A 27500-nucleotide genomic window follows, 5' to 3' on the forward strand; every position below is an offset into this window, starting at 1 on the left:
TTCTATTTATATAACTACACATATCAATATGAAATAAATAATATAAAGCCATAAAAATATCAATGAAATCAATAAACTGTATAACTGTCGCTTTTACACTATTAAGTGATTCAGTTTCTTTAGAGCAGAGAGATATTTTCTAAATTATCTGAATTGTTAACAGCAGCTAACAAAATGATATCATTGATTTTGTGGATTTGATAATCAAAGTTAAGAATTTCAGTTTATAGATTTAACAGTTGTTTTTGTTTTGATACAAAAACGGGATATGCTTCTGAAAAGTTTATACTGCTTTTGACTGCTTCTGCAGCAATCATAATATCAGATTAATGGACTACTTCTTCCAAAAAAACTTAAAGAAATGCTAAGAGCCATATGGAGACTAGGTAAAGATACCTAAAAATTTAAATTGAAAGTATATAATAATGTACTTTTATTAAGCCGTACTGCAAAGTTATTACGACAACTAAAAACGACATTATTTGATCTATTGGTTTTTTCAAAATGAGCTTTGTGATGACATACAAATAAACTTTTTAATTATTTAATATACTAAAAAATAAAAGTTATTTAGTAGGCAATGGTTTTAGTTTTAACTAAGAACAATTATACCCAAATGAAAAAAAAATTAATTATGAGATGTTAAAACTACCTTTCAAATTGATCAATTTATCTTAAATATGCATTGGTAAATTTTCAATATAACCCTAAGATACATGTTTTTTTCAAATATTCCTATCTCTTCCTTTTCAAAGGGAATTGGTGCATTTTCCACAATAAGGTCATTAGCAGATATTTTTTCAGCAACTATTCTAGAAAAATGTGATGCTGTATTTATATTAAAGCTCTTCAGCGACCTTTAATCAAACAAAAATAATTCTATGCCATGCTATAAAAATGAGTATAGAATAAAATTTATGCAGACAAATTTTAACTTGAAAATTATTTAAAGCTTTTCCCATGGTATGCTGAGATTTGCTTTCATTGCTACCATGTTAGTGGCGTTGCTACCATGTTAGTGGTTAGTGGCTAATTACTGCTCTTTCAGTATTTAGATTATTCAATATTATTTCTTTTGTCTCTGCTTGAAAAGAATTTAGCAGCTTTGATAATTGATAACAAGATGCAACGTTGGATGTACCAGACACAACTTTCAGTTGTCTTTTAATAGAAGTATTTCTGACTCTAATTGTTGTAGCCGATGCTTGGTCACTGCTTACATAAGCTTTTGGAGCAAGTGAAATCAAAACTGGCTAAAAAAACGTTTTTGAAAAGTAATACATATTTAACTAATAGTTACTATTAATTAAGCTAAAACTCTTATTATTATAGTTTTAGCTTAACATAATATATAACTATAATATATATTATAATATATATTGCTAGGACATGCACTTTTAAACTCAATAACGTGTTTAACATCAATAGCCATCTTTTGCTTAAGAATATAAAGTGCAGCATCTTAATCTCATCAAGTATTCTTGAAATACTGTTATCCACTGTAAGATTGGAAATCTTAGAGACTTTGTTGTCAAGCTATGACAGAAAAAGCAAAATAAATGTTCACATCTTTTTAGAGTTACTGATTGTTTTTGTATTTTACTACATAAATTACACTGACAAAGTGGTGAATGAGGATTAAATTCGTTTTTTAGTTCTCAATATCTATATCTGAGTCATGTGTTGTTACAAGCTATTTTTTGTTTTAGCAATTATTGAAAATGACGATACTTTTACACTAATACCAGGGCGACCATTAAGCTTTTTATTATGTTTAAATAATTTGGCAACAGTTAGACCTTTGCTAAGTTTTTCTACCTGCTGACAACAAAAGCATTCCTTACAATGAGGTGTCTAACTCATTCATAAACAAAGTGTTGTTGATGTCATTCTTTTGATATCATTATTTATGCTATTATAACATCTGAGAGCATGACATGAAACGCTTTTTCAATTTTATTTTTTTGGTTTGATCCAATAGGGTCCAAAGCAAATATCAACAGACCCGACAAATAAGATTCTAGTTGTTGTTATGAATCTTCACCTAAGAAAAAGAAAATCCGAAGGATAAATATACTGATTAACCAACAAACTTTCACCTTATTTATTAAATACTGTTTATATTCATAATATAAGTTAATGTAATAAATCGATAATAAACTGCATACAAAATAAAATATTTATTTAACTAAAATAGAAAAACATAGAAAACTTTTTTACAAAGGATAATATACATTAACTACAATAGTGTTGATTTATGACAATGGTTAGATTTAAATTTTGAACAAGAAAAGAAATTGAGCGCTAACATTATTTATAATTAATAAAAAGATTCATATAAAGAAAATTATAAAAGTTTTTAAGTTTTGCCGCTCAAAAAATGGAAAAAGACTTTTAAATCATTATACAAATCAAATAAAACTTTTTAAGTAAATCTGCATCATTCATAAAAAAATGTTCTACTATTATTTTACTTTTTAACTAAAATTTGTTACCAAAACACAAAAAAAATTTCGCAACTAGTTATCCTCGTAGAAAATAATAAAAAAAGCAAATAAAAATAAAGAAATTAGTTGTCAATTAAAAATTAACTTTGTTGCAAAGGCCCAAAGCCATTTTGAAAATCCTAAAATTTTTATAATCCAACTGAGCTTGTGCACAATAACTTGTCGTTTATTAATTGAGAGTGAACGTGTTCCGCATTGACATTTTTAGCCAAATATTTCGTGGATTGTTGAAGCTAACTGTTATGGTCAACTTTGACCACAATTTTTATTGAGCAACATCTTATCTTAAACTAAAAATGCCTAACATTATCCGTAGTCCAGTCATTTATAAATAATTTAAGAACTCCGCAAAAATCTAGATTTTTGTGGAACTTCTTGAAACTTAAACACAAAATCATGATTTTATATATAAAAAATACTGTTTCAGTTTTTAAGAAATTTAAATGAATTTGTAGTAAAATTTAAATTCAAATTCAAAGAATGAAAATTCGCATTTAAATTGAATCTCACATACACAGGTTTTTAAACGTTATCACAAAGACAATGTGGAAGCAAATGAATTTCTGTTTATTCTTGTACATCATACTACACATGCGCCAAAACCGTCTCTTCAATAGCTTTACTCTATAACAGCGCTCCTGGTAATAAAAATTGGATATTTTTGAGTTTTTTTTTACATCCATTTTATGTTTTTTTTCAATGTTCATTTTTTTATTCATAATAGTTTTTAAAATTTGTCTCAACAAAGGCGCCCTATTCTTATACACACTTAAGCGATGCCTAAAATGCTCACCGCTTTACCTGTAAGTTGTAGAACTAGTTATCCTCAATAAATAGCAAATCTAAAAAAAATGCGCTCAAATATAATCTTAACATAATAAATATACAAGATTTATTGAAAACACACAATCATAACATGATCGGAAAAAAAATTCTTGTTTCACCTTAAAAACAAGTGCTTTGTATTTGAGTTCAGACTTCTGTACAGTTTTTTTTTTACAGGGTGTTATTTTGGCAAGGACAATATTTTTATATAACTTAAAATGCAAGAAACGGAATAGAATAATTTTACAAAGTAAGGTCTCAAAAGCCACTCTTATGAATAGCTCTCCTTACCACCAGTGATCACTTTCTTAGGTGTTTTTTATTCCCATAGTTTAAGTTCCCATATTCAAACAATTTACTTCCTCTTAACGCTTGATAATTTGATAAAGTGACATTTTTTTTACCAAGACGTTATTTGAATTCAAGGAATTCTCGAGATTTTTTATCAAGTAGTAACTTTCTTTACCCGCACCATATAGATTTTGTTTTTTCTTAAATATTTTAAGAATTATTTAAACATAAAAAGAAAACAAATTTTATTTGTCTAGAATGAAACCCTTCGCATAAAAAAAAATTGCGAGGCATCCTCAAAAGCCACTACAAGCGGCTTACGGAAAAAAGTTGAAATTTCAAAAAATATATAAATAATACCGTTCTTCATTATTCGGATAATATTAACTTTTTTTAAATATGCTATTTTTTATTTAACTTTTTTTTATATTTGTTTTTCACTATTAGTTAATTTAAAAATATTTTAATTAAAATACTTTGATAAATATCATAAAAATAATAAAAATGCTAAAGTGGGCAAAAACTACATAAAACCATCAATGGCTGTACACGCGTACCAACGTGTCAAAGTTTTGAATCTTTGATTTTAAGGTATATTTGTTTGTCTAGGAAAAAAATTGTTAAATGTATGATAAAGTTGTGTTTATAGTTAACTGTAGAACATGGTGGATGTACTGTTAAGGTGTGGAAATGCTTTGGTTGGAATACCGCTGGTGACTTTGTAAATGTTAAGGGAGTAATTACAAAAGTAGATAAATTGTAGGCTAAAAAAATTATGATACACCTTTGGAAAGATGGTTTAATTGAAAGCAATTTGTTTTTTAAATGAAGACGACTTAAAGCTTAAATCTGAAACATATTTTTCAAAAAAATGTATGTTATATGACTGAGTTCGAGAATGATCAAATATCAAATAAGATGATTTAGTCTCTCCAATCTCAAGATTTTTCTCCTATTGGATTTTTATGGAAGCAATTAAAGTTTATGTCAAAAACTATTTCCTAAAGATGAACAAGATGCAAAAAAGACTTATTATTTGGTAACAAATATTAACTTTGACAAATTGGATAGCTTGTTATGTAGAAAGCCACGAATATGTAGAGCGGTCATTGTCACTTGGGGTGTTTACTAATATTAAAAGTAAGAAGTAAATTTTAATTGAATCTAGTGGGAATTTTTTGTAAATCTAATAAACATGAAGATAACATATAATTCAGGTAGCCATTGCTTACAGTGTCTCTCCCAATAGTAAATAAAACTTTGATATTTTATGTCGAAAAGTTCGATAATTCAAATAATTATGGACGGTGGTGTATATACGTCCAATTTTAGAAATTCGTGGTTTGTAATGCCTAAAAAGTTGAATTCTTTCTTTTGAAATATTTTTTGGCTGTATTAGTTTCCATTTAGTTTTTTATTAAATGATATAGACTGAACATAATTTTATATGATTTTTTTTTAGCTTATATGTGATTTTTAGAAAACAGTTAACAACATTAAGTTTATAACAGACACGTGCTAAGGAGTAATTTATAACAAGCACATTGTAAAATCTGTAAGCCACAACCATGGTAACAGCATGTTTTTTTGCCTACCCCACTCTAATTATTATTTTACAAATAGATGATCATAAGAATATAAATTTTAAGTTAAATAAATTAGGTGGTACTTAAAAAAAACAATGTTTATATTTCGAATTTATTTTTGCATTTCCAATCGTGTTTCAAGGTAGACAAACGGCTAACTTTTTTTTTTAAAAAAACTCATGTAACTTTTAAAATATTAGAGATAACTCTGTCCTGTAAATAGACTCAAAACAATATTAAAACTTGTGAGCTTTTGAAGTTAACAAAATAGTTTAACCTTTCCAGAATTTTGAATAAACGCACAGAATTGACGATTAATGCAGGTTTTTAAAAAACTCATGACTTTTTATCAAAAATAATCTGAAAATCTATACTTTTGAAATAAATTTTTTAATAAAAACGTTTTTAGGTTATTTTAAAACCCGAAAAAACTCTTCTTTAATCAGGGAATAAATTGAGATAAAAATGCCATAAATATATATATACATATATATATATATATATATATATATATATATATATATATATATATATATATATATATATATATATATATATATATATATATATATATATGTATATATATATATATATATATATATATATATATATATATATACATACATACAAACATATATATATATATATATATATATATATATATATATATATATATATATATATATATATATTTATATATATATATATATATATATATATATATATATATATATATATATATATATATATTCAAAATGCTATAAATAAATTCGTAACTTTAAAAAACCATTAATTGACTAGTTATTTAATTAAACAAACAATCAAAATATTGTTTTATATTCAGTTCATTTTATATTTGTAAGTTCCTTTATATTAAAAATGTTTGTAAAAGAAACCTATTTCTTATTCATTCTTTGCTGCAATGCTTTCATTTACTCTGATTTATCAGCAACAAACTGCAATACTTTAAATTTAATTTTAAAAGTGCAACATTAAAAGTGTAGTTTTAAAATTGTAATTTTAAACTGCAATAATTATGTAATTTTGAAAATAAAAAACGACTTATTTTGAAGCCAATAATCAAATTAGAAAAACTAAATTCTAAAATTAAAAAATACATTTAACGAATATGTAATACAAAACCTCCGAAAAAAGCATTTTACCCAAACATGCAACATTATCTGTTTGAAACTTACAAAATCACTTTGATATTTGAAAGATCCTGTTTGCAAAATGTATTTATATTTAAATCAAAATTGATGAAGACAAACAAGACATGAGTCTTTTTTTAAAACACATTTTCACCTTGCTTAGAATACACAACACTTTCTCACCTTAGCAGCTTGAAGCTTCCTATAAGCTTTGCTGTTCAATTCGAAGCATTTTAAAACAAGACACAGCTTCTGCTCTAATATAACTGTCTTAATTCTTTTTTTACGCAGTTATGTAAGCAATCTCCCTCCTTGTTACTCAACAAACCAATAATTTAGAGTTGATTAATAAAAAGTGGTACATTAAAAATGAGCTCATGAATATTTAAAGTCATTAGCAAATAACTTTATATAATTAAAAAGCTCACTTATTTCAACATCAAAAAAAATATTCTCCTAAAAAGAATTGGCTGCTACTTATTTTAATACTAAATATGAGTATAAACCTATTCTTAATCTACGCGGATCTTCTGCGAGTATTCGCGTTCTTGTTTTAATGTTAACAAAGTTTGTAGTTTTTACTTTATGTATTTTATGTATTTTATTCATTATTTTAATGTAAAACTTATTTTATAAAAAAACTGTATTGTTCTCCTTCGGATATTACCAGGTGTGTGAGGCATAGATGCATAGCTTATTAGAGATTTTAACTCAGTTAGGTCTGTAACTAGGAAAGTTTAAAGCAGATTAAACCTGATGTCCCACAAAATTATTGATGTAAAACTAATAAAAATTTCTTTTTAAGAAAGCTTAATTTTGTTTGTCTGTTAACTTATAATTTGACAACTAAATTCTTTTGACACTTATAGCATAATGCCTTAAAATAAAAGCAAAATTCTCACAACAATCTGAGCCTTGATGCATACAAAATAATTAAACGTCATATACAGATCTACATAATTTAGAATTAACAAATTTAAAGTGGAATTTTATCTATTTGCCACCCTTATTCCTAGCAAAAAGGAGCCATACCTCTTTGCTAAAACAGAGTTGAGATAAAAATTAATTTGAAAATTGTTAAAACTTCTTCGAAATAAGTTTTCCAGTTCTGAACCATTAATACACTTAATGTGCAGATATATAAAATAACATAGGAAACAATACCGGGGCTAAATGCATCAGGGATTAATAAAGGAATCTCATTTGCAGATAGAAAAAGTAACATGGGCTTGACAGCATTATGTTCTTTATAAAGATGTTTGTCCGCGTTTCATATTTTTGTCTTATCATGGGCTCAGATGCAGAGTCTTTTCACCAAGATTACATTAAATACGTTTTAGCCTTCTGAAATCAGTTGTAGGCATCCCAAAATGACTCAATAGCTCTACAGCATCAGAAACACTTAACTGCAAAACCAAACGTAACATGTTTGGAGTACAACGAAACATTGGCTTTTCACGAGGAAAAATATCACAAAACAACATAGACAAATCATTTTCAAAATCTGAATCTGTTAAGAATTGAAAGAATGTAAATGCAATATTAGATTGTCTAGTTGTACTACACCTACATATCTGAGAACAAGGATTTTTACAACTTAATTTAATATAAATATATTGCACAACAAATTGTACACTTAAACCCACGGAACAATTCAGAAGAACCAAGATTTTCATAAATTATATAAGAATCAACAACATTTAAATTTTTATAACCGCTAACAAAACATTTGCAAACTTGGTCTTGTTTTAAATTACAAATTTTTGCTATAAATTATCTTTCTTTCATTCTTTTAGCAATTTGGCATTTTGGCATAAGCAGATTTACGTTGTGCTTTGTTTAATTTCTTTTTTTTGGAAAAATTAAACTGCTCCTCCTGTTTAAGTCTACAATTTATATTTGCTACAAGAGAACTTAAAAATTTACATAACGCTTTGAGATCCTCAATTTCAGAACTTGAATCCCTAATTTCTTTTTCCAATAGTAGTACCATCATTTTTAATTTATCTATTTGCTCCACATGATTTTATTTGTCAAATGACTACTTAGCTCTTGTTTCCTGTTTGGTACAAAAAATGTGTACCAAACAGGAAACAAACAGGCTGTTTTTTTTTTGTGTGTCTTTTTGTGGAGCTTGAGACGGTTGCATTTTAAAAAACGATTTGTTTTCCAAAGCTTTAAAATTTTGTAAACTAATTTTTTAAAGGTGTGTTAATATTAGGTACATTTTATCAAACTCGTTAATTCCAGAAAAGCTAAAATCAATTAACAAAATAAAGCTTACACAACTAAATAAATCTTTTCTTAATCTAAATACTTTCATTAAAATGGAAACGACATTGTAAGTGATCTTATTCACATTAATTAATCGCTTAGCAATAGGTTAGTTACATCTATCTTTACATATATCTAACTTAAAAATTTCCCTCATACTTAAAAACATTGTTATAAACACAAAAAATAACAACTTAATAACAATCCAACACAAACTGAAAAAGTTATATTTATTCAGAAATAGATACACCAGGTAAAAGAAGATTTAACAACTCATCTAATAATAGTCTGATTCGCCAGAGTTAAATTTTAGGCCTAACTTTATTACATCTAACTTGTCTTGTCCTAACAATTATTTAAATGTAATTCAATAGATAAATGTTTGGAACGCAATGTATAAAGCTACGTCATTGCTTTAGAACACAAATTTACACAAAAACTTAAGAAAAATATGCTTTGGATCACTAAAGAAATAGAAACATAACAAGAAGAACAAAAAATATTTTTATAATTTTTAAATGCATAAAAGGTTAAAGAAAACCTTTTTAATATTAATGCATTAAAAAATAGACTTTTTGTAAATGAAACACATAGTTGATAAAAAATCAGAAAGGTTAAACATATTCAGATAAGTGTCCCAAATTTCAACAGTCTTGCATAAAGATAAGTCAGGCGATTTTAGTTCGCCCGAGACAAACGGAAGCGATTCCGAACCTATTGGAAAATTTTGGGTATTTTGATCTTCTTTTGTTAGGTAAATATAAATATTTACTTAGTAACTTTTTACTTTTTTTAAGTATATTTAAATATTTTTGTAACTTTTTACTTTTTTTTAAGTATATATAAACATTTACTTTGTTAAATAAATATAAATATTTACATAACAAAGAAAAACAGGTCTTTTATATTATTTTTTAACTTTTTTTAAAGATGAAAGCGTTGATAGAAAATAAATGCTGCTGTTTTAAAGTTAGATAATTTTTATACTTTTTGTGCGGAATTAGTGTTTTTTAAATTAACTTGTGACGAATGCGCACTTTTAAACTGCTTGAAATATCCTTCCCTCAACTACAAAAAAATTATGTAGATTTTTACATCTTTAGTTTTGCATTTTGGTACACAGGTTTTGATTTCTGTAGTACTAAAACGCCATGAAATGATCCCAATATTTGATTAAAAAAACTTTGTTATTTTAATTTTCAATTAAAAAAACTTTATTGTTATATAGAATACAATAAATAGTCTTTTAAATCCAATTTTTCAGTCATTTACTTTAGTTATTTGTTCAGAGAAAAAGTTAAAACTATACTTTTTTAAACTTGCAATGTGGACGTTTTTAACAAAAAGTTTATAAGTTTTTAAATATAAACTTATTTTAGAAATAATTGAATAAATAAATATCACTGTTATTTACTACAGTTAAGAAGAAATTTGATGGAGTCAATTAGTTTAAGAGATAAATAATATCTCTTTTATGTATATATTTTTTAATATTTAGTAGTAGTATGGAATTCTGCAACACATTTAAACAAGGGCTGTTTAGTATGATGCGCGTTAACAGTAGTAGGCGCCCTGTGACAATTTGGCAGATTTAATGTCCTTATTGTGAAGCAATATTTTGAAATATTTTACATCTTTGGCATTTGTTATCTGCTCGAAAAGGTCATTCCATTTAGAGACAATACAAATAATAAAAAAACGATTTCTAGTTTCATATTGTTTGCCGTCTTAGTTGTGATCAAGTTTGATTAGCAAAAGGTGGGATGACTATTGAGTTGTGTTTAAAAAATTGTTGAATCGGTTCATGAAATTTATATCATTTTGGAGGAGAGGACATCATGCTTGCACTGCAAGTTTATGGTGTGGAAGAACGTAGCACATACAAGTTTTTTCAGAGACTAATGTCACAATTAACAAAAGCCGTTTCAGTGTACGTTTCAGTTTTACAGGCTGATGAGGCAGCTTTACATGCTTGTGCCGAAAATTCAAGATCGTATGAAAAAAGCACTAAAATCTTGTTTGCAGTTAGTTTTTGCAAGAATAAAATTCATATTAGTATTGTAATCGAAAAGAGAGTATTTTAACATAAGATTGTTTTTGCTAACATGCATAACTTTTCATTTATCTATATTAAGGCGCATTAGCTATGCATTAGTCAAGTTACAAACTTTTTCTAGATCAGTTTGGAGTATACTTATACTGTTCTTTAAATCTATAAATTTGTTCTTGCAAGTAATTTATTCTTATAATTATTATTATTTTATTAAACACCCTCTGTAAATGTGTTTACAAGGTAAAAATATATAAAAATAGTTTAAGATATATAAAGAGAGAATAAAGTATATCACTTGGGAATGTTTTCTTCAAGAGTATTTTTGAAAACTAATCGCTGTTGCTTTGCATTACAACATTGGAATGCCTGTACTAAAATTTGACAAGTATCTTCAGGAATTATATTTTTTGAAATATTTGTTTTCACTTTCTTCTTATCCTGAATTTTTTCATATTTATTTTATGGATCTTACATAATTCCTTTATATCATCTAAAAATGAATATTTTAATGAACAATAATTAAGCTGAGAATTGATAATTTCAAAAGTTACTTTATTATTTAATAGACGGATAAATAGCTTTATTTTATTTTGTTGTATGTTAGTCAATATCTTCTGAACTTTAAATAGAGAGTTTCTATAGTTTTTGTTATTCTTGGAGATAATAAAAAATGACTTGACGCATTTCTTTCAAGTTTATTAAGTCTTTGCATTGTTGACTCTCTATCACCCAAAGATTCACTCTAGATATTGCAGTCTTATTTCCTACCAAGACGGATTAGAAACTTCTAGATATAAGGAAAAGAATCTGTAGTGTAAAAGTGATGAGCGTACTAAAGAGATGCAATCTTAGCAAATGTTATATTTGCAATGGATTTAATGTACAGTTTCCAAGTAGGATCAGAACGAAGACTTAATCCTTAAAGGCAATTTGGCATTGTTTGCTGATGATTAAATATCATTAGCAAACAAGCCACCTTTGATGTGAGAATTTCAGGGAGATCGTAAATAGAAATTTAGAAATAGTGTAGATCCAAGGATCACACCGTAAGAAATACCAGAAGTTACAAGATGTGAAGAAGAGTAATGTCCATCATGAACATCTTCTATACTACGATTGGCAATGAATGGTTTAGTAATCTTAGAAATGTTACCCAATACACCCTAAGAATAGGAATTATGTATAGGACCAGCATATCAAACTTTATAAAAAGTCTTAGAACTGTCGTGTACGACAGTTTTAACCTCTTTGCATCTATCTAATGCAAAATAAAACCTGTTAGTTGTTACCGTTAACAAATCAGCAATAAAACGAGAAGATTGAAATCCTTATTGATGATCAGAAAAAAAGTTATTAGTTTTAAGATGAGAAATTAAGTGTTTGTTAATTAAAGGCTCAAAAAAATTGCTAATGATAGAAAAAAGGCAAACAAGATGGTAGTATTACAAATCAGTTTGTTCTTCAGAACTTAATAAATTAGAGATAACAAACGCCGCTTTTCAGCAAATTTAAAAACAAGACTATGATATTTTCTTATAAATAGTTTTGAGAGTGTTGACGACAGCTCCGAACAGCATTCCTGCTAAAAAAAACAGGTATATTTTCGCGGGAACTCAAAGAAGACCATACAGGTCTTGTCACCGAGAACCGCTGTTGAAGAACTTTGAACTTAGTAAATATAAATAAAATAAATAAATACAAATTTTAAACTTTTCCGTTCGTGATACAAATTATTTACAAATATTACGAATTAAAATAAAAATTAAAGTAAACAAATAAATAATAAATGACTACTATACAAATAACTTTTAACAAAATTCAAATAATGATGTTTAAATATAGTTTCTCACATAAACTTTAAACCAATATTGTATAAAAGTAAAATATAAATGAGTGATGACAAAACTGGGTACAATTAAAAGTATATAAAAATATTTTCAATTGAGAAAATTACTTTTTTTAGTTTTCTTTTGAACATATAATAATTCCATTCATGAGAAAAATCAAAATTTTTTAAAATTATTTGGTTCCATAAAAAAGCTCCACGAAAAGAAATGCAAAATTTACGAAAGTTTGTTTGAAATTTTGGTTGTTTAATAAAATTATCATTTCTTGAAGAATATTTATTTTTTTCTTTTAAAGAATATAAATCAAAAAAGGAAGCTGGAGATGAGTTAGTTTTACATATATATTAAAAACATTCATGTTAAATAAAAGTGTCCTTGAGTGAGTAAAACGATTTTTGAAATTTATAAGACGTGCAATATGCTTCTGCTAACAATAAAGTGGATTTAATTTACTTTTATGGGTACTACCCCATGCGATATTGGCATAACTAATATGACAGTGTATAAAAGAGTAATATAGTTGAGTTAATGAATGTTTGTTTAAAACACTTCTTGCTTTATATAAAACTCCAATGCTTTATGCAATTTTATTGCATAAATGTCCGATGTGATTCTTCCATGATAGATTTTCATCTACAATGATACCTAAGAAATTTGTGAGAATTACTCTTTTTATTTGAATACTATCAATATGAAGAAGAGACATATTTCTTGGAAGTAAATGTTTTTTAAATTGTGGATGAAAGAAAATCCATTTAGTTTTATCAATGTTGAGTGAAAGTTTATTTGACTTCAATCAGTCTGATATTTTTGTTAGTTCAATGTTCATATCATAAAAAAGTTTATTGATGTTACTATTAGATAGGAATAGGTTTGTATCATCAGCAAACATTATAGTTGTTAATTTTGAGACTTCACGGAGATCGTTAACATAAATCAGAAATAATAAGGGCCCTAATATAGATCCCTGTGGAACACCACAGGTTATATTCAGATAATCTTGTGAAGAAGATCCGTCAACATAATGCTTTAAAACTACTAAAAAGCTATTTAAAACATCGCAAACAAACAAATTGTTTGCGATGTTTTAAATAGCTTTTTAGTAGTTATAAAGCATTACCGGTGATACCATAATGTTCAAGTTTTTTAAACAGTATTTCATGGTCAATTGTGTCGAAAGCCTTAGATAGGTCTATAAAGACGCCTAAAGTAAACTCTGACTTTTCGAATAAATCAGTTATACTACGAGTAAGATGAACTATTGCATGTTCAGTAGAGTTATTTCTTTTAAAACCGTACTGATTTTTGTAAAGTATATTATTAACAGAAAGATGATTAGATATTTGGTTGAATAGAATTCTTTCTAAAATTTTTGAAAAAACAGAGAGGATAGATATTGGTCAGTAATTACTGACATTTGTTGGTTCACCTCCTTTAAATATAGGCTTTATTTTGGCTATTTTCATTGATCGGGGAAAAACTCCTTGATTTATAGAATATTTAAAAACTTTAAAAAGAATACGTTTTATGGTATCTCGTGTATCTATGACTATATTACAATTAATATCATCAGGACCAACTGCTTTATTAGTTTTAAGCATTTTAAAAGCACTTTCAAATTCTGAAGAAGATTCTTCAAATTTATCTAAACTAGAGATTAATGGAAACACGTAATCATTTATTGGATTAATCATATTTGGAATATTTTTGGCTAAATTAGGGCCAACAGACACGAAATATTTATTTAATTCTCTTGCTATTTGTTTGAGTTCATATAAAAATACGCCATCAACTTTTATAGCGTTAGGCACAGAGCATAATTTTAATTTATTATTTCCAGTAATTTGACTTATTATTTGCCATGTGCATTTTGAATTATGTTTATATTTTTCTAGTAAATCATAGTATTATCGTTTTTTAAATTTTTTTCTTTGACTTTCAAACATTTTAGCGTAATTTTTATAAATAACTTTATTTTTTGGTGTTGGTTATTTTAAGTACTTTATATACAATTTTTGCTTTATTTTTGAGGATTTCCTAAGATTTTTATTGACCCATGGTGACTTTAAACTTTTATTGGTTATAATAAATTCATGTTTTGGAAAATTTGCATCATACATTTCATAGAAAGTTTGAAAGAATGTAACGTATATTTCATTAGCTTCAAATGAACTATTAATATGGTTCCTATTTATTAAAGATAATTGATCCTTAAACGATGCTAGATTTGCATCGGTGAAAAAACGTTTGGTAATGACTTTTTTATGTTGTTATATTAATTTGTTGTCAATACTAATAGAGAAAAAATTAGGTAAGTGGTCAGAAACGTCACTTTTTATTATCCTTTTCGATTATGATATCGGTTGTTATAATGTTGTCAATTAAGGTAGCTGAAGTTGAGGTTACTCTAGTAGGTTTGTTAATTAGTGGAATTGCTCCATGTTCGAATAAGTCATCGTAAAATTTTTTAATGTTGTTATTAACGTGATATTCAAAACAATTTAAATTTACGCCACCAATTATATAATTTAGTTTATTTTCCTTGAAACTATTTTTTTAAACATCATTACACATAAATGCATTAAAACTTTCAATATGGCCTGATGGTGGGCGATAACAACAGCTTATAAGTATGTTTTTAGAACTATTCTTAACCATAAGCTGTAAAATAGTCTAAATAGGAAATCACTTTAGATATAAAACTGGTGATATAAATGTCAAATCATGGGTTAACCTGTTTGGCGGGTATATCAGGTAGGATGATAATAGTGGAGTCAAAAGCTAAGGATAATAAAATGTTTTTAGCAAATAATTCACTTTTTTCTTTAGGTAACGTAACAAAATCTGAGCAATACAAGAAAAGAAGGGGGATTACCAGACCTTCTCTTATTATTGACACTCTTAAAGGTTCTCCCGACGTCTTCGGTGCGTAATTTTTGAGACAAAATAAGGAACTTTTCTATTTGAGAATATATCTGAGAATAAAAAGATTGAAAAGGCTTTACATTATTGTTTTCACTTATACAAATAGGTTTAAAAACAACGCGTTTTTTTTTCAAAATTGTAATTCCCAGTTTTTGTTTAAGGTACCAACTTCATTTTTGGTTTTTTAAGTGAAGTGAATTCTTTTAAATATGTTTTTATTTCTGATTTATTATTGTAGAATTAGATGCAAGTGTAACTATAATTTAAAAGTGCCCTTCGAACTTTTATTGAGTTCAGTTTTAAACGAATTTATTTTTATTCTAAACTTAATTATATGCTACAGTACAACGTATTTGTAAAAGATTTTGTTTTCTTGGCCCATAAATATTACCGTTAAAATTTTTCAGGAAAGCAAGATTTATTATAATATGTATGTCTCTATATACATATATATATACATATACATATATATATATATATATATATATATATATATATATATATACATATATATATATATATATATATATATATATATATATATATATATATATATATATATATATATATATATATATATATATATATATCATGGCCATAGAAAACTTGTTTAATCCGTCGGGGAGGGGCAAGAAAAAGTCGGGGCGCAAATAACATGTCACTCAACAATAAAACTCTTCGGAATTGTGTAGTAATGTGTGTAATGTATGTATTACACTAACTTTTTTAAATGCGATTTCTTGTAGGTTTTTGAGGTAATTTATTACTTAAAAATGTTTTTAAAATATGATTTAAAATTCGGCCTTAAAATATAATATTTACGAATACATACGTGATTCGGAAAATATTATTTAGATTAGAAACGGAAGACAAATTTTAGCTATTTCTACAAACTTCAAGTTTTATGTAGTATAAGACACTTATAAAGCAATATAGCAGTTTCAAGATTTTTTTTTCAAAATTGTCCAAACACAGTTTTTCTACTTTTACTATTGCCACAAAAATCACTGGCTGTATCTATGATTTTAATTTCGTAAGTTTTTTGTGTGTGTATATTTAACACCATACACCAGTTTATCCGTTTAACTTGGTTCATGGTGCTTCTTTACCAAGTTTTGATATATCTAAGTGTGCTGAAAGCTCTCTCGCTAGTAGCGTTTGTTGCTGGTATCAAAAGGATAAGTTTTATCCACTTCCTAAATTTTGATAATGAATCCTTTTAAACTTTATTTGCTACTTTGTAAAACACAAAGAATTATGTGTTATATAAGCATACAAACACGCATTTTAGTCCGTGTGTTAGTCATTTTAATATACATTTTAGTCGTAATTATTAAACAAATAACAGTAAAGTTTACAGGAAATCCATTCATTTTTTATCGACAAAACTAAGGACTTTTTGTAGATTTTCTATTAGTTCAGTTGTGGATTCGTGCATAACTTGTAATTGTGCATACAGTCTTGAAGCATTCAAATCTCTAGCATAGAAAGCAAGAAATTCGTTATTTATTGAATCATCTTCATTTGAAGCATTTATAAGTTTAAAGCATTAAATATCCTTATTGTTCAAATCCAGATTAAATACTGCCTTATGTCATTTCTATAGCTTCGAAATATATCTTCTTAATAAAGTTAAAGCTAGAATTTTCAAATAATTCTGATGCAGATGCTCCTATTTTAAAACATCGAGGTACTTTGCGATGGTGGGGCAAAGTATGTTATTCTATTTGAAGCAATTTTCTTTTGATTTCAATACTGTTCCAGAATAGCTCAAATGAATTTTCAGAACTGATAGATTTCAATGTAGTCAAAGTTCCTTCAATAACTTTCTGATTTTCACTTGACAAAAGTGTTACCTTTTGCAAACTTCTTAATAAGTTTTTCTATCATGCATAAAATAGTGTTCCCCAATTTAATTTCAAACAAGAAAGAGAATTTTTCTATTTGTGCTACAACTCCGCCTATTCGAGAAACGATATCACTGTCTTTTGTCTCAGATTTAGCTTTTCCCTCAGCAACTTGTGGAGCTTTATAGTTTTCAGATATGGAATAAAATGATTCTGCTCTTACCGTCCATTGTGTAGTGTAAAGTATACAAATACCGGAAGCCCCAGGGAGAATCTTTCTTTTGACCTTTTTGAAAAAGCATTCACAATTAGGAGATTTTTTATCAACTTTGTAATTGATTGAACACTGTTTACAGCACTTTTCATGATGCTGAAAGCTTTAAGCGTATCTTGAACTGCTATGTTCAAAATGTGCAAAAACAATAGAATATAGTGTTTTGGGTTCGTGGTCATTTATTTTCTTTGCAACTCCAGGCTTGTAACCTGTCATAACTCTGGCACCATCATAACACTGACCGCGAGAATTATTAACTGAAAGATTCATCCACATAAGAACATCTTTAAGAGATGCAGTAATACTTTCAGCAGATGTGTTTTCCATACTGTAAAGTCCCACAAACACTGCATGCACTTCAAAGTCATCTTCATCTACATATCGCAAACAAATCACTATTTGCTCATTGTTGTAATGATCAGTGGTTTTATCGACCATAATAGTAAACCATTTTCCAGAAATGTTGGATGTAATTTTTCTGAGTATAGTAAGACCCATTATCTGCAGAACTTCATTTTGGATAACTGCGCTCGTAAATTTATCTTGCGACGTTCTCATCCATTTAGTTAAAGTGGTATTATCTTTGCTTCTAAGATTAAGTAAGTGAGAAAAGTTCGACTTAAATTCGTTATAGTCTTTGTCTGAATTGTAATCACCACGCAGAGCAATATCTTCTCTGGCGAGAAGTTGAGTATTCATGATTATTATTATTAAAATTGCGCTATTTTCCATTTTTCCCTCAACATGAGTTTTGCTAAGAAGTTCACTAATATCTTTAGTTTTTGAAGAAATAGTTATAACCATCTCGATGGCTTCTCGATGAAAAAGAGTATTTTAGTGTTTCTGTAATTTTTGTAAACCTTTTTTCAATTAAAAAATCCAGTTTTTGCGAAAACATCCGCACAGCGTTTTGAAGATGATAAGTTATGCATTTCCGTTAACATGCAACAATAGCATAAAACTGTATCATTACATTCGCTGTAATGCAACCACGGAAACAGTTTGCATTATTGCTGACAAAATGATCGCTTTTGACTACCACGAGTATGTTTTGGAAAAACTAACACAGGTTGATGCGGACTATTACTTAAATGCTTTTTTTTGGTAGATTGTAACAGTGGAGGCAGAGTTGACATTATTGTTGGCTGAGTTAGTAAACGAAGAAAAAAAATTAAAGACAGAGCTTGAAGATAATGAAGAAGTAACAGTAGGTACAGAGCCAACATAAGAAGAAGTAGTAACATCAGTGTCAGGGATAGCAAGAGATGGGATAGTAAAACTACTGTTAAAACTAGGTGTAGCAGCTGTAGTTGCAGGGCTACCGAGAGGCAGAGCTAGGAGACATTGATAAGACCACAGTTCTTGCATAGAAAGAAGTAATAGTTCGGTTGGTATCTGACCCAAACATTTCCTTCAGTCGTTTACGACGCTTCCTTTGCGCACCAGACACTTTTCGTTTTGAAGACATAACACTGAAGTAAATTATATAATAGATTGTTACGTAATGTTTCTATAATTAGTTCCATTTTATTTAAATCAATTTGCAAATTGTAATTATTAGATAATAAATATTATCTAATAATATTTAAATTTACTTATTAAATTCATGAAACTTAAAAATCTAAATAAAAAGAAGAAAAATGCAAATTTAAAAAAAAAAAATTGCCTTATTTGAACTAAACAACTTTTTATTAGTTGTAGCTAGTTCAATACCATGTTATGAATTCTATAAAAAAAAAAAATTTTTTTATATTTAAAAGGTAACCTAAAATCTACAGTTATTTACTAAAGTTTACATATTTGCGGCTTTTTTATTTTTATTACTCGTTTAACTGCGAAATATTTTTATAAAGTTGTTACGCAATCAAAGAAATTAGTTACAGATACTTAAAAAGCGAAGGTTTTATAAATGCTTTCAAATTGCTTATAAAAACAATATCAGAGACGCTACAAATAGAAAAATCTGGGGGGATGGGAGGGGGTAGGCTATAGCCTCTCTCCCCCCTCTCTCCCAAGCCTAATTGTTTACGGCCATGTATATATATATATATATATATATATATATATATATATATATATATATATATATATATATATATATATATATATATATATATATATATATATATATATATATATATATATATATACTAATTCTAAATACATTGCGGGAACATATAAATTTTGTACATTTCGAGACGTATTTTGATATTGATATAAAAATATTTTTTCGGTCTAGTTTTAACAGTAAATAATAAATATAAATGTATTCTTTCAGGGTTATTTATTTTTATATGCGTCTTTATTTATTCTAATGTTCGTATTTATTCATTCTTATATGCGCAATTTATTTATTCTTATGTTAGGTAGTTCAACAAAAAAATCAAACTCATTTTTTTTTAAATGACGTATATCATTGGAAACAGCAGAATGAACGATTTCCAAAACTGCAATCCTTTTTCCTCTAACTAAATTTGCTAAAAAGTTATCAATTTTTAAAGGTGAAAAATTTTGTGCTTCAAATTCTTTCAAAAATTGTGACCACGAATGTAACAATTTGAGAGAATTATCAGTGTTACTTAATTATTTATATAGATATTGACCACAAATTTTCAGGGTTGCTTGCTGCATTAATATATTACAAAAAAAGTAAAAAAAAACAATGGCAGATTTAACCGGGGGCGTTTGGGCCACACGCCCCCGGGGTGGTTCTTTTTTTTTTTTTTTTTTTTTTTTTGAGTTTTTAAACTTTAAACGTTAAAGTTAGAATGTACAATAAAAACAAAATGAAAAACATTCACCATTCCAATAATAGCTTTAAAAAAGTTATAAGGGATAGAAAATTCATAATTGGAAACTTCATTGTTTTTTCAATTAGTAAAAAAAGGGTTTCATAAAGACTTTATATAATATATTATAATAAAAACCTCACCTAACTTTATTATAATAAAAATAACAATGTACATGAAAATATTATTTGTACAGATGAAAAAAAACTTATTTTAAAGAAATGGATTGCAATTACTAATGTAGAAAACCATAAAAAATTTAAGATATTGTATCTATTGGAAGCTAATGTCTCCCAAAGCAATGTCAGTAAGAAATTCACTTATTAAAAATATTTTTCTTTCATTGTTCAAATATTCAACATTGATAAAGTTGTTGTTCTTTTTTGATGAAAAGGAATGAATACTTCCCATAAAAATAACATCTTTCCCCTCTACATCCCAAATATGATTTATGCTGCTTTGTAGCAAACCAGGATCTCTGTTCAATATCTGCCTGATAATGTCTCTTGTTTCATCAGAAAAACTGGCAAATGTTTTTGGTTCCACATTTTTGTCTAAATCTAATTTTATTGCTCTCTCTATCTTTCTCCTCTCCGTTTTGTCCCGTTTTTGTTTTTTGAGCAGTTTCTACTTGACGTAACTTCGCAGCAGCATCAATTTCAGACTTCCTAACAAGCAACAGCTTTCTGTTTGCTACTGCTTGTTTAATGGCAAAAGTAATAATATCTTTTTTTTTAAACAGATTCAACTGCATCAACCAATTAAAGGTCTTAACGACTTTGCATTTTACTTTACCATCTAGAAATCCAGTGGTAGCATTATGAGCTCTCTTACTCAGTGCATCAAACATACCCAGAGCTCTTTTGCTGTGCATATTATGCACTGGTGCTTCTAGTGTACTGTTAATTACATCTCTACTGGGGTTGGATAGGGCACCAGAGAGATATGGCGCTAGATGCCTCTTTACAACTATAATAAATCCTTCGGCAAGAGACTTGGCAATTTCTTTAAAATAATTATCAGACTCTGCAGTTCTAAGTAAAACAAGTACAGTATCTGTTTGTACCAGCTCACAACTGAAACAATCCACAGGCAATGAAAGCAGGAGTAATGGGTCATTCTTTATTTCTGTAAGCCAGCAAAGACATGATTTAAACAATGGAACCTGTTAAATAAAAACAAGTTAACTTATTAGATTTTTTTTTATTCAGTACATGCATTTAAAATTTTTGCATCAAGTAAAATTAATTGAAATATGTTTTTTTACTGTGGATATCAACCAAAATTAAATCTGTATTATCAACCTGTGTTAAATGTAAATTATGTTATATGTACCATTTCTAAATGACTTCTGTTCTCTTTGTTTTCATAAAATTGTGTCACCCATGGACTTGTCAAACATTTGCCATACAGTCCTGTGAAAAATAGATAAAAAAGTATTTGTTAAAAAAAAGATATCTTGTTGACAATGCTTATACAATAATTAAGAATGATTAAACTTATATAATGAATAGTTATTAGATAAAAAGACATGCAAACCTACCTAAAACTCTTAATTGAGTCATAATTTTTAGATTGTTAAAATCACCCAGGAGAGCAAGTCTCAATGCAGCTGCTCTACAGTATTTTTTGAGATATGTGATGAGACTGTCTTTCAGCTGGTAAACAGTGCCTGCCATATGGAATAGAATATGCAGCCGATTCCCTACATACCGAACAATAACTCCAGGTTTCAGACCATTGCTGATTAAGTATGTCTTAAAACCAGCTGGGTCACCAGATTTCATTTTGTATCTAAATTTCAAAAAGAATTCCTTTTATTTATATATCCGTAATTATCATATAACCATGATTATTACTAATTCCTAAAACTAAAAATATATGGATATAAAAAAAGTTACTTTAATTTAGACACAGCATTAAGCATATTTGCAGCATGACACTCATTCCCATACACCTGGCTTGTAACATTGTAGCTTGTGTCAAGTTTGCGTAGAATTTTCCGACCTTCGGTTGCCAGACCATCTAAAGGATGAACATTGCAGTTGAGTTCAGTTAGTGGCTTGCAAAACATGTCACTCAGTTGTTGATTGACACAGTGATTTACTTTTGCTCTGTCTGTAAGAGTAGACTCAAAGGTGTTGCGAAATTTGTTAAGTATAATATGCTGTTGTATACCTGTAAATTTTGAATAAGTTGATGCAATGTCCTGAAAAGAATTTACTAGCTGCACCATATAGTCCCCTGATTTGCCACCTGCTAATTCAGAAATTTGTATTGTTAGCTGTCGTCCAGAAGTAGCTATGTGACATTCGTTGACATGAACCCCAGCTTTAGTTGTCGCATCCCAAGAGAGTGTTGCTACAGCAGATGTAGAGTAATAAAGGTGTTCTGCCACTTGTATATCTGAGATAACACCTAATTCATATGCCATCTGTGCAGTCTGTGTTGGTCGGGGAACATACAAAACACGTGAACCAGTCAGCTCTTCGACAACAAAACGAATAACTTGCCCAGCATTTTTTATCGGTACTTGGTTTAGAAAGCACATATAGATGCACTTACGGATATGTGTTGTATATCTGACTTGCTTTTTATGTTGTCTTTTGTTATATGACTTTGTAGTAAAAATGTGTTTTGGTGAGTTGTTCTGTGGGCGGTCCAATTGACTTTTTAGATCATCCAATGCCAAGCCCCGATTGACAATGTCTTTGAGTTCTTCTTTTTTTTCTTTCAGCTTTTGTGTTAGCTTGACTATGTGTTTATCAGCTCTTTTACTTTTTCTCTTTGCATTCAAAATAGTCCTCTTAAAATTTTTTAATGTCAACTTTTTAAGACGTGCATTTAACAAAGAATTTTCTAGCTTCAACTTTCTCTTCTCTTGTCTGAGCTTGTCGATACATATTTTTTTCCTTTTAAGGTCTTGGGTTAAACGTTTTATGCGTACATTATCTGAACTTAGCAAACTTTTTGCCTTCAAGTATTTGATCTGTTTTCCCATTGTTTTTTTTTGCAGTACTAGGGATTTTCTTAAATTAGGACACTTCGAACAGTCTGTTTTCAATTTCTTTGCATTCTCCATGTTAACTGTCACCACATTTCCAGTTTGCAATACTTCCTCTACTTCCATTGGTATAACTATTTGGGCTTTCATTTTGGGGACTTTAAATGGTGATTCCAATAGGTCTGATAATTTGCACCATAGTTCATTGAGCCTCTTTTTGAAATGTTTAATTTCTAAAAAAATTCTCTTTAAGGCTATTGTAACAGCTCCAATATTACATTCATACCCATGTGAAGACAATATTTCAGGCAGTCTCACACTAGCTTTTGTTATCTTTTTTTTCTCTAACAAGTAGATGTAGATTGCAAAACCATTTCTGTAAACTGTGCTGGCATTACTATCCACTTTAAAGGAGTCAACATAAGCATTGAAATCAGAAGCATTTTTTTTTTGTAGTGAGTGACATGATTGCAAAGTTAAAAGTAATTGAAAATATGTTGACTGGCATATGATTATAATTTATGATATGGACAAGTGTCAGGTGACTTACAATTTATTATGAAATGGGCAGTATATTACGTATTTATTTAGTTTAATAGTTGATGAGGATACATATTTATTAAATTTTAATACTAGATGGGGAAAGATTAGAAACCAAGTGATTTTAAACAATAAATTTTATTGTTTAAAATCACTTGGTTTGACGAAACATTGTTTTTATAATAAAAACAATGTTTTATCGCGCCCCCAGTTTTGGCGAAAAATAAATAAAACTTTTCAGAATATAGTAGCTTCACAGAGGTGTACTCTAAAATTGGCCGGCAATGAAATATTTTATAATATTATACATTTTCAGAAAGGTAATATAATAAGCTAGAAGTAGGTATAATAATATTTGAGTTTACTAATCTACAAAAAAAATTCTCTAAAGATTTAGCTCACCTTATTTCATTGAAGAGATGTAACTTTAGAAAGGATTGTGTTAAAATTAAAACGAAAAGATCACTGTAATCAGCAGGAATCCTACTTTAAAAAGGCGTCATTTTTATTGGCAGTTTCCTTTGTAAATAACTAAAAAAAAGCATCTACCGACAGGTACTAAAAAATTCTGCGTCAGTTTGTAGAACTAAAATCAAAGCAATTTTTGTGACCTTGTTTTCCGCCGCAAACGGACGTTTGTTGAACTACCTACTTATGTGTGTTTTTATTCATTTTTATGTGCGTTTTAAAAAAGCATTATTTTTTTAAAACAGATTGTTCTTGTTTCCTTTTTTACATTTGATGATGGTTTATTTAAGTTACAAATTACCTATTTTTACTTAGTTAATCTATTCACTCTATGGATGGAAGAAAAAATAGCAGTGCTATTTATCAAAAAACAAGGAAAATTGGTGCAAAAGAGTACATTAAAATACTTAAGCATTTAGTTGAAAGAAATGAAACTACAACTAGCATATTCACTTCTCTTGATCTGTCTTAGGGCACAGTTCAAAATCTTGTCGTTTAGTTAATCAGAAAATTCAACGACATGACTGCATTCAGTAGTTTTTTGATAAAAAACGAGGTGTAAGATCTATTAACGCTCAAATAAAAAATTTTGCTGAAATATGCCTGCAAGAAAACAATCTTTGTACGCTAGAAGCAATAAAAAAAAATCGTTCTGCAGCAGGCTTCAACGTTTTTCAGCCTATCATTTTAAGAAAACTCAATCGCTCAGATTTATCATGAAAACGTATTGTATATGTGTCAAAAGAACAAAACTCAACACGAGTTTTTGATGCACGCAATGCATTTGTAAGCTAATTTATCGGAAGTTCAAATGAAATACTTATTTAATTGGATGAAACTTGATTTAATGTACACACTAAAAGCACATATGGTTATTGCTAAGAGGTACAGCAGCAATTTTACAGTCGTCTGCAAATTGTTGCAAGAATGTTAGTTTAATTTGTCCTGTTTCACAATTGGAATGCTCGCTTATGAAATAAAAACTGCAGGCTGGAAAGCAGATTCATATTATACTTTTATTTCAACAATGTTGGCACAAGTAATTTGGAATGCAGATGTGGAAGCGGCGGTGCTTGTTATGGACAATTGTAAGTTCAAAAGGGGTCTTTTTATTAGGCAAACACTAGCCTCTCCTGGCATAGCTGTTAAGTACCTGCCAGCATACACACCACAGTGTAATCCAATAAAAGAATTTTCTTTTTTTTAAAAGCATACTAACAAACATGGAGAACGGCCTCAAAGTGCGTATGGAGTATTCAGGGAACTTAAAAATATTATCAATAATACAGAGTTTAATTTAATTCCGTTTCACAACCATATGCTTAATTAAATAAGTCCAGTGCTGGCTAGGCAACTATTTTTTAAATAAAGAACAGTGGCAACAACCTAATTTATATTTTAAATATATCTGTATAAAAACATAAAAGCCTATTTAATGTATATATAAAATTATATTAGAGATTTTATGGGTAATTGACTCGCATATAAAGGTGCATATAAGAGTAAATAAATACGCATATAAGAATGAATAAAAACGACAATAAAAATGAATAGAAGAGCATATAAGAATAAATAACCCAGTTACTTGATTTTTAAGGAAAGGTTAAATCCAAGTGTTTAAAAACTTAATGCATTTCGCGCCCCCGCATTATTTTTTAAACCTTTTGTGAATGACACGGAGACAACTTCTAAAATGCTTAATTAGTAGTGCTTTGATCCATAAAAAAATTCTCCTAAGCGCTAAAACTTATATAAACTGTTTTTATAGTTATTAATAGAAAAGGACCAATTTTGGATTTTATTATGTCAAAAAGTTATTTTTAGTAAATACTTTTATTTTAATTGTAAAAACCATCATATTCATGTTTTGGTGTCATTTTTCCGAAAGATTTGTCAAATACTTTTATGTCGTCTGTTTTTCTCGCGATCATTATCTAGTTTTGAGCGTAGTTTTGAATGGAAAAATCAATTGCATTGCAAAAATCCTTTATTTCTTTATGAGCTAGATGAAGATTTACCAATGCTTAGACTTTAAGAAGAAATGGTGGTATCAATAGCTTTAGAGTGTTTTATTATAATCTTAAATAAAGGAAAACTTTTGCAATAAAAAATAAAAAAACTCACTTATCTAAATGGCAATCACTGTCTCCAACAATTTTAGATTCAAAATGATGTAGGAAATTGTGATTTTCATAATCCGTTTTGTAAATGTCTTTTTGTACGTAAATACAATATATTTACAACACATAAATACAACTAAATCTATACCCAAGATTTGTATAATAGATAGTTATGAGTGACATCAACAAATATTTTGACAAGTAATTTAAGAAAAAAAAACTATATATGCAAGAATTGACTTATGCAAAATATACAAATACAACCATTTACCAACCTCTAAAATATTCATGTCGTCGAAAGCTATTAAATCCTCTTTATCTAAGAATGTATAAATTGCAATAAAACGTTTAATATTAAAAAAAGCCAAATTGACTAATGTGACATGACAAAAAAACGCACATGAGAAAAAATTTTTCTAAAAAAAGTTTTGTTGTTACATACCTAATAAAACATTTTAAAAAGCTTTAAACTTATAATTCAATGTAAACATACTTTAATAAACAATTTGATTTAAAAAAAAACTTAAATAACTATAAGAATCCATAAAAAATAACCAAAATTTATAAGACCCCCAATTGTTAATTTTAAACGCATCGAGAAATTCGATGAGTTAAACATGTGGAAAATTCAATCTTTTTGCTTCATGGCAAACTTTTGCATATATTCGTAAAATTTTGTATATATTTATGCATTTGTCTATTTACGAATCAAAATACATGAATATATCCTTTTATATACGAATTATTACGTAAATGTTATACAGATGTATTTAACATATTTGTAACAGTGTGTACATATAATCAAATGCAAAGTATAATTCATTTTTATAATAAAATTTATTTTAAATTCTGATAAGTATATAAATAATATAAATAATTTTTTAGCAATTAAGAGATAAATCATACAAGTTTGATGTAGTATAATCTATAGCTTATTTGTTATAAATGTAAACTTATTTGTTTATGCTTGATTGATTGAATACCATTTTTTAATTTTTT

The 27500-nt window shown here is 27.9% G+C and overlaps 1 protein-coding gene across 2 annotated transcripts in view; it reads left to right on the plus strand.

Annotated features, from left to right (window-relative positions):
• The window catches only part of LOC136091301 (uncharacterized), a 127321-nt gene that overhangs the window by 98386 nt on the left and 1435 nt on the right, over nucleotides 1-27500 (plus strand). The window contains exon 8 of one of the 2 annotated variants that reach the window (XM_065818694.1): nucleotides 15364-15502. The exons of the other annotated variant lie outside the window; for it this stretch is intronic. Coding sequence (XP_065674766.1) covers nucleotides 15364-15367 — 4 coding nt within the window. The 3' untranslated portion in view covers nucleotides 15368-15502. Of the gene's footprint in view, nucleotides 1-15363; nucleotides 15503-27500 lie in introns of those variants that run through there. 2 annotated transcript variants of the gene reach the window in all.

This window comes from Hydra vulgaris, chromosome 15, assembly GCF_038396675.1.
Source record: "Hydra vulgaris chromosome 15, alternate assembly HydraT2T_AEP".
NCBI lineage: Eukaryota > Metazoa > Cnidaria > Hydrozoa > Anthoathecata > Hydridae > Hydra > Hydra vulgaris.